At 32.0% G+C, this 9767-nt stretch overlaps 1 protein-coding gene and 1 non-coding gene across 2 annotated transcripts in view; one reads left to right on the top strand and one right to left on the bottom strand.

Annotated features, from left to right (window-relative positions):
• The window catches only part of LOC106779861, a 6926-nt gene extending 725 nt beyond the window's left edge, over positions 1-6201 (top strand). Inside the window, exons 2-5 of the mRNA XM_014668071.2 lie at positions 35-1277; positions 3120-3230; positions 3441-3590; positions 5791-6201. Of these exons, the coding sequence (XP_014523557.1) occupies positions 45-1277; positions 3120-3230; positions 3441-3590; positions 5791-5937 (1641 nt within the window). The 5' untranslated portion in view covers positions 35-44 and the 3' untranslated portion in view covers positions 5938-6201. The remainder of the gene's footprint in view (positions 1-34; positions 1278-3119; positions 3231-3440; positions 3591-5790) is intronic.
• A 1787-nt stretch (positions 6202-7988) lies between these two features.
• Positions 7989-8069, bottom strand: TRNAL-AAG. The gene has a single exon. It is a non-coding gene; the product is annotated as a tRNA-Leu (tRNA).
• Positions 8070-9767: the final 1698 nt, after the last annotated feature.

The following is a 9767-nucleotide window of genomic DNA, read 5'->3' as shown; positions in this document are numbered from 1 at the left end:
CTATCGGTTTGTGGATGTGATTCTTGGTTTGCAGATATAGATAAATGACGGGAAAAGGCGTCTCAAGAGAGCACTTTCAGCCCAAGACTTGTTCTGGGAAGAGAGAGGATGTTAGAAAAATTGTGTTTATTGATGTAGACAGTGATCAAGTTGATGAGGTGGTGATCATAGATTACCCCGAGTTCATGTCTAAGTCGCATGGATCTGGTGCACCGAGTAGAGACCGGGTATGTACGCCGCAGAGTGTTATAAGCATTGATGATGACGATGATGAGGAAAGTGATGATGCGGAGATTCCTGGAGTTGTTGCTGGAGGTGTTGGGGAATTGGATAGCGATGCCTCATCTACCAAAATGTCTTCTCCAGACTCAAGTGCTGTGCGAGATTCTATTGACATAGATGTTGATGAAAATGGTGTCCGTGAAAAGGAGTCTGAATTTGACGGGGTAAAAAATCGGAAAGCAGGGCCTGGAGAGGGCACTTCAAGAAATCGCTACGGTTTGGATGGGTCTGAAAGTGAGTCATCAGATAGTGATTGCTCTGATTGCGAACTCATGGATCGGGAACAGTGGGAAAAGATTTCGGTTAAGAGAAAGCGCACTGGGTTTAATGACCAACCTTGTTCTGATGAACATGCTAGTTCTTCTGGATTACATTTTAACAATAATGTATGCACTGATTTTGATGAGGAAAATAGGAATCGGGAGAATGCTGGGGGTACAACTCATTTTTGTCCCACTAATGGTGAAAATGTTGAGAAGAATCAATCTTCCTTTCCTTCTGATTGGGAGACTTTTAAATCTTCTTTGTTTGAATTCACAGAGACGGAAATGCAATCATTGCATCAAAGCTGCGAAATTGAGCACGGAAGAAGTACAAGAAGCAAAGATTTGTCTCCCGGCACCCAGAATGAGAGCAACGATTTCTGTAATGATGTTACTGGTGTTTCAAGGTTCAATAAAGAATTCAGTGGTGAGGAGTGTGGCTTATCGAACTTGAGTCAAGAGGCACAAAAAAATCGAGTTACCAATCCTGAACCTACATTGAAGAGTAAGGCTGACTCTTTATTTGATACGAATTCTAAGTGTGCCTCTACTGACGAAAGACATGTTAATTGTGATGGGCCTGCTTTAAATGATCATCATTGTGGCCTTACTGGTACTACTTCAAATGAGAGAGATATAATTAATGAAAGAGAAAAGCTTAAGGAGACTGATGAGTATAAGCTAGCAATGGAAAAAGAATGGGCATCTAGGCAGCTCCAATTGCAAATTCAGGTAATACACATATCTCATTTTTTAAATGTTTTATGCACTTGTTTGGGTAAGAGGCTTATTAACAGTTTAAGAGCTGATGACTGTAGTACCAGTTTTATAAGCACTCTATTTAATAGACGAAGGTCTTTCAATATATGATAAGATGAGCCAAATAATCTCGGGGGAGGGTCTTTCAATTTATTATCTTAGATACAGTGTCTCTTCAAATGCGTGTGCTTCGTGATCTCACACTTTGAGACAGGAAAATTGGTTGTGCTACCTTAACGTAAGCGTTACAAATAAGCTGAAAAATGCATATATAGTTGGCGGGGAAAATTGGTTGTGCTGCCTTTAGGTAAGCTTCACAAATAAGCTAAAAAGGGCATACATAGTTAGATGGGAAAATTGGTTGTGCGGCCATTAGATAAGCTTCATAAATATACTAAAATGTACATTTAAACAAACATTTTTTCAGCTGAAGAAGTGCTTATATGTTAAAGTAAGCCCTAATAAGCTCAACAAAAGCTCTTCCTAGGGTCCCTTCATTCTCTTTTGATTTATGCCCTTAGATGTCTTTGCTCTTCAAAATGTGTTCTTAGGGTCTTACAAGTTGATGAGGGGCCAATTAGTTGTGTAAATGCCAATTCCCTTTAAATGTCTAGTTTATTGTTCAGAAAAATCTAACTATATATTTAAGCTTTTGTTGGTGTTGAACTTTATATTTATTGGTTTATTATCGGGAAATAACCTCTTATTTTGCGTAAGCTCTCTCACAAAGCTGCCAAAAGTCAGGTATTATTTTCTCAAGATCAGCTGAACCAAAACTTGCTACAAAGAGAAAAATTGGTTACAGAATATATACGGAACTCGTAGTTTGGATTAGGGCTGCATAATAGAGATCTTGCTAGTAATTCTGCATAAGAAAACCACCAAAAGACCATGCACATTATGTGATATCAAAGCAAAACACCTGATCTTTCCAAATTCATTGTGGTGCCAGAGGAACCCTTATGTAATATTTTGTTACATTTATGGAAGGATGAACATTCTCGTTGTACTTGGTTTTTTTGATGAAAGATTGATTTGAATTATTGTCTATCTTTGTGTTTGAGATTAATGAAATCAAAATCTGTTTGTCTAAATTTTCAAATTTTGGAGTGATAATTCCAAATAATGCTTTTCTTCTTACTTTTTTACTATTTTAAGTTCAAGTGGCATTTACATTAGTCCACTTGTCCTCATACATCTCAACTGAATGGTATAGCAGAAAAGAAAATATATACTTTGTTGAAACTAGGCCATCACTGGGGGAATGCCCTCTTCCTCTCTTGACAATTACATTCCATATACTATACCCTTTCTTGATTGTTAGAAGTGGGTTTTAGGCCTAACTCAACCCTACAAAACCGGCTTGTAAGGTGAGGTCTGCACCCCACTTATATATTATAAATTTGCCTTATCTCTAGTCGATGTGGGACTTTCAACACACTCCCTCATGCCGAGGTATATACATCTCGAGCGTGAGACAAGATATTAATGGGTGGTCCGATAACGGCCCAATAGCGGTAGAACAATCTGCCCAACAGATATCGTTAGGATAGGTGTGTCTTTGGGTCTGTATTTTGTTCATGATTCTTCCCAGGTTGGGCAAGCTTTCTGGAAGAGCCATCACGTGTTTTACTAGAATATTCTCATCTCTTAAATGGGTATTAATGTATCCAAAACGATTATAAATATGAAATCCGAACGCAGGGAAACACAGTCTCTCAAATTCATTCTCATCTCTTTATATCTTTCTCAAGTATGATTATGATGTCATGTGATTCATTATATTGAGATTTCGTGTGCTTTTTTTTTTTTCAGGCAGAGGAAGCACAGATGTTACGCAAAAGAAGAAAGGCTGAAAAGCGCAAACTGGATATGCAAAGAAGGCAAAAGGAACGCATTGAAGAAGTGAGAGAGTCCCAAAAGAAGGTTGCAATTATTTTTTTAGTTTGCACTGAAGCTATTTCTTCTGCTAATTATCCTTCAATTTACCTTCTAGAAATTCCTTCACCTTTTAATTATGCATGACCAGTTGAATGTCTCCTTTGATGCTCACTCTGGACATAATATAAATCATTGAATTTTTTCACTAACCGATTATTTTTCTTTCTGATCTGTGGCAAATAATGCTGAATTCAGGATGAAGAATTTATGAACCTGAAAGAGCAACTGCGGGTTGAAATACGGAAGGGGCTTAATCATTTGGAGATGCAATGCCATGATATGACCTCATTGCTTCGTGGCCTAGGAATACATGTGGGAGGAAGCTTTACCCCTTTGCCCAATGAGGCAAGTTGTGTTTATATATATATATATATATATATATATATATATATATATATATATATATATATGTTACGTGACTGAGTAGGAGACGTAACGAAATCAACCTCTCACACACTCAAAACTCAAAACAAACAAAAGAATAATAAAAGAATAGAATAGAACGAATTGATATCTTTTATTGATGGTAATATCTAGGTAAACACAACTAAACAATAACTGGGAGCATTACCTTCGGTCATCCAATAATTGGGAGCATAACCTCCGTTAATTATCCTGGAGCATAACTTCTTTTACAAAACTCACAAATCAAAAAGATACCCTTAATCCTAGACTCTAACTTTATTTATACTAATTATTTTCCGTCTATCTCTCACTAAATATTTCCCTAGGATATATTTGCATTTAATATAAATGTCCCTATATATATATATATATCTCCCCATATATTATCCTAGCATATATCTTTAATTATAAATATCTTATATTGAATATTTCCCTAGAATATATATTTATTTATTCTAATTAACTTATACTATATTTATTTATTCTAATTAACTTATACTATATTTATTTACTCTAATTAACTTATACTATATTTATTTACTCTAATTAACTTATACTGAATATCTTATATTGAATATTTCCTTGGAATATATATTTATTTACTCTAATTAACCTATACTATATTTATTTACTTTAATTAACTTATACGGAATATCCTCCCATCTTATACCCTAACAATATATATATATATATATATATATATATATATATATATATATATATATCATTCTTTATCAAACTTGACAATTTAGAGTCCCTATTGTTTGAATGCTATGCTATACACTTTTTCAATTATTTAGTATATTTATACTATGCATTGTTCAGATGAAATCACTTAAACACATAATTAAATTCTTGAGACCATGGTTGCTATTAGATATTTTCTATTAAGAAATCTGGTCAGTTAATACTCCCCTGACAACATTTGTTCAAACGTGCTAATCTTTATGGAGGTTACATTATTTTTTTCTTCACTAGTGCTGTTGATGCATTCAATTTTAAGTTAACCCTGTCCTTGAAACAGTTGTACTAAAAGTGACAAATTTCATTATGACGATCATTTTTGGCATTATTATCTGTTTTGGTCATGGAAAACTAGCCAGAGGATGACGTGGAACTGAGCATTCATGGGTGTTTGTCTTCTTTATTCATATCTAAGCAGCTTGTGAATTTGAGTTGTTTACGGTTATTTGAATATTGGGGGTTCTCTTGTTATTGTTGATCTTAGTTATCAACTCTTTTAGATAATGACTGGTGTACTTGGTCATGGGCTAGAGTCCCAATGGGGTCTGACATTATATGGTAATAAAGTAGTAGGATCTTGGTTATGGTTTGTTCTAAAATCGGGAAGGGGGTATACAGTCATTGGATCGCTAGCCAAGGAGGAAAACATCGCATGAAAGACTATATAAGAAAATCATGATTGACATTGCTTGGCCTAAAACTAGGAGGGTACACGTGAAGGATTACACTACCAGTTAGTTGAACGATTGATAGGTAACAATATATAAGATTGACCATAATAATAGATACTCCATATTTTGAATAACGGTTAACCAACTCAATTTAAAATTGAAAGCCCATCAAATCTGGGAAAATAAAAGGGCCTAACACCTTTAAATGCTATGGTAATGGGTGATAATATCCTGGTCGCTGTATGGCTGATTTTGTTACCGGATTATTATCCATTTAAGAAAAAATTTCGGGCCTTTCCTGAAATGCAAATTGAGAAACAAGAGTGAATTAGTGATGGTGATATTTTGAAGTTCGGTGCTTGCTGTCCAACTTTCTCGTACTGGATAAATGGTCAATTTGATCTCTCAATGTTTAAAATATCCTTCAATTGCATCATGCTTTTAAGTTTCAAGGGATTATTGTCTAAGTGTAGTTTTAAGGACTGATTCGATGCTAATTCATGTATTCATGCTATAATATTTGTATTATTTACATAACCGGAAACTATATCTGATTAAGAACTAAATTGACAGCACTGCACACTCATGACTAAATTGACCATTTACCCTTTAGATAGAACGAAACAACACACACATACATACATAATTGTGGTTCCGACTTCTGATTTAGCGAAAGCCCTTTGCTGTTTTAGATGCTAATATTTGTCTGTTGATGGACATTTCAGGTTCAAGCAGCCTATAAACGTGCCTTGTTTACGTTTCATCCTGATCGTGCATCAAAAACTGACGTTCGTGCACAGGTTGAGGCCGAGGAGAAGTTCAAGCTCATCTCTCGCTTGAAGGATAAGTTTCTGTTGACTTCTTGTCACTAAAGCTAACAACTGATTAAATATGATCGTCGGTAATTGGTGTTATAATTGAAGCTATTTTGCTTCATAGAATCGTAGCTCATTGTTGGTATTCATATCTTAACTGTATCTATTAGTAGTCTCCCCCGTTCATTCCCCCAAAATCTATAGCAGATAATAGGTTAATGGACTATAAAATATGTGAAGATTTTGTTTCTTATTAGAAATGCCATTTTTTTTTTCCAGATGGACAGTAATATTGATATTATTGTCCTCTCATCTTGCTAATCATTTGCACACATTTTTTTCAAGGAAAACACATTCATTTAAATTGATTGTGAAGAAAATCATATATCAGTTTGAGGAATGCACTTCGTAAACACATTGCCATCAACAGGAAAAGATGTGCCTAGAGATGCCAGAAGACGAACTGGTTTATTCTGACCTACCAAACATGTTGACTGACATTTTCTAAAAGCTAATTTGCAATGCTCCAAAATAATAACCAAGTTTGGCCTCTAATTTTTCTTCAAGCAGAATGCTAATAGTGAAGAATCAGATTGAGAGATGCCACTGAAAAGCTAAGGCTTTGGCAGGGTCAAGGCTTGTTGAGACCCCAACATCTGCAGTTTTCCAAACCTTCCAATTGCAGGGATGATGACGACGTTTCATATACGAAATACAATCACATTCGTACTTTGAATTCAGAAAAATTAAGACAGTTTATAATGACTTGTGTGCTTTATATAAGGTTAATTGACCAACTAATGTTTGTTATATTATTTAAATATTATTTTTTATATTTTAGAAATCAATTTATATACTTCAACTTAACTTTTTTATACCTAGATTTGTAATTTCAATAGTTGGAGAATTAAAACCACAAAAGCATTCTGAGACCAAAAACTGAAAAATTTACTCATTTTATAGGTATTAAAGTTAATTTTTAATTCTAGGGAAATGAAATATAATTTTTTTATAAGGTTAAAGTGAAATGTGCTTATTATTAAAAACAGTTAAATATTCAAAATAAGTATCTAGAGTGTGAAATAGGCTTCTAAAACATAACTACTATCACTTTAATTCTTAAATCAAATAATTTTTTGAATTTTGAACTATAACCATGGATAAATTATACTTTTTTAAAATATTTTTTTTTTTATAAATTTCTTATTTAGATGTTAATGGGAAGGTACTACAAATTTTGCAAAATAAAATGATATTTAAATTTGGTAAAATAAAATGATATCTATCTCTTTTCTTTTAAAGTTGAGGCTGGTTGAGGTGAATATTTACAAGCAATAAAATCTCTTTGCCAAGCTTCAACTTTCACAAGAAGTCTAAACCAATAGCCTTCAAGTGGACAAGGCCGAGCACTAACATTTCAATCACAAATACATATACATTGAACTTATTTATGGCTGGCTTTCCTACCCTACATTTAATCAATATTTATAAAAGTTATTCATTGCATAAATTGTTTAGATAATCCTTTAATATATAGACTATTTTTAGTACATCTTTTAAAATTAAATATACGTTTGGCTCTAAATTGTTATAATTTTTTTTCTTAAACTAAATTATGAAATATTGTCTTTCTATTTTTTGAAAGGCACGTAAAATACTTATAATTTAATTTAAAGTCGAACATAATTATTAATAATGAAAAATATATTTATGAGTCCTTTATTTTCTAGTTAGGAGTCAGTTATTATCTTAATAAACATGCCTGCCCTTCTTCATTAGTTGAAGTTGGTCTTTTTGTTATATTTATTGTTCCTCCTAAAGTGCTAATATTATGAAACATCACCACTCAATACAATAAATTGCATAGGAGATGTGAAATTCATTACACTAAAATTTCATACTAATTTTTTCACTATTTAATTTGTAGCTTATAAATATAGATTGGACCGACGTATAAATTAATGAATAGACCAATATTTTAAAACAATAATTATAATGTAAAAAATATATTATTTTATAATATGTTTAGCTGTGTTATAATTTATAAATAGGTAACTAAATTTAAAAATACTTTTATTCTGTAAAGAAAATTTAAAAAGGTATTTGGTTGTTGAGAGTGGGATTTGAACCCACGCCCTTTCGGACCAGAACCTTAATCTGGCGCCTTAGACCAACTCGGCCATCTCAACTTTGATGTCAAGGCTTGTTTAGATTTTACAATTTAATAATAGTTTGTTAGTTTATAAGTAAAACAAATCAAATTAATCGAAATTATTGAGAATCTTATATATTAATAAAATATTTATGCATTGAAAATTTTATATTAAAATGAAAATATTATTTCAATATTCAAATTTTTTGATGGAAATTATTTTATATATTAAAATATTGAAAATCATCTATCTGCTAATTAATAGTTTCACATAATCATATGTTTCTAAGAATGTTATGATAATTCAGTAAAATCAAGTTGACAACTTTCCTAATTTTATGATTTTTCAAAATGACATCAAATTTTAAATGTATAAATTATTAATTCTAATAAATATTTGACATATGTAACTTTTAAAAATGTTTGACACAATAGTTATTTCTGTAATACTTGTGTGGAATTATCATTTTTAAAATTTCTAAAACTAAGTTACTTAAGCTATTAGAAAGTCTAAAGTTTTTACTAAATAATTTAATAAATGATATACATTTTTCTGTAGAAAATATATGATTTTTTTTTCGCAAAAATATTGATTATTCAACTTTGCAATATTTCATTTTAATAGAATATTATTAATTAATATTTGAAAATAAATAATTCATAACTAGAATAAAATATTACATTCATCCAAAAATAATTATAACAATCAGAAATAAGTAATAGACCTGTCAAAACAGGTAACTCGATCCAACCCGGTCCGAACCCACCACGAATTGGTCACTTAGTGAGCCAATTTAACCCGACTCATTTATTAGCGAGCCATAAAAATTCGAACCCAGTCCGACCCACCACGGGTGGATGGATAAACGGGTTGGCTCACTAGCTAACTCAATTACAATTTTTTTAAATAAAAAAAATTGCAAACCTTCTATAATTCAAATCTAAACAAATTTCACTCCCAAATTTCACTCCCAACATGGTTGTTTAATTAATTTTGAAAATAGGAAACTTAAATAATTTTTTCAAGCAAAAAAAAAAAAACAAATTCCTTTTATAAAATTAAAATTAAATTTTAATAAATAAAATTAGGTAAGTGGGTTGGTGGGCCAACCCGGCCCACCACGGGTTCAACCCGCATGAGCCGGGTTTAAATGTGTCAAGTTGAAATATGACCCACATAAAAAATACAATTTTTGCAAACCTATCTCGGCCCGAACCCATGGTAGGCCGAGTTGACACGCGAGTTGTAACCCATTTTGACAGCTCTAATAAGTAAGATGTACAATTCTATAAATTCTATAAATTTAAAGATTATATAAAACATGAAATTCAATAGCTCTTAAAAGATATTACTAAAAAAAACTCCAAATTAAGAACTAGGGACTACATTATCACTTTCTTGAGGTAGATTAACTCCTATTTATTCATCTGTTCACACTAATTAAGGTAATCATCGTAAAAATAGTAAAGAAACACAAGACAACAACATAGAAAAATGGTAAGTTAATTAAAAGAGCTTTCACCTTACAAAACTAAAGTAACATCATGATGAGTGCATATTTATGTCCACATTTACGCTTTAAAATTCAAATTTTTGATGAAATTCTTGTGCTTAAATGATTGATTTAATATGAATTTATGACGATTGGATTTATTGGGTTTGGGAACTAAAGATGCTTAAAATGTGATTCTTAGTTGCATAAATTATTTTGGATGTTCTAATGTTTATTTGTGC

The sequence above is a fragment of the Vigna radiata genome, unplaced genomic scaffold (assembly GCF_000741045.1).
Source record: "Vigna radiata var. radiata cultivar VC1973A unplaced genomic scaffold, Vradiata_ver6 scaffold_169, whole genome shotgun sequence".
Taxonomy (NCBI): Eukaryota; Viridiplantae; Streptophyta; class Magnoliopsida; order Fabales; family Fabaceae; genus Vigna; species Vigna radiata.
Note: the sequence above shows the minus strand (reverse complement) of the source record. Positions and strands in the feature narration are given on the sequence as shown.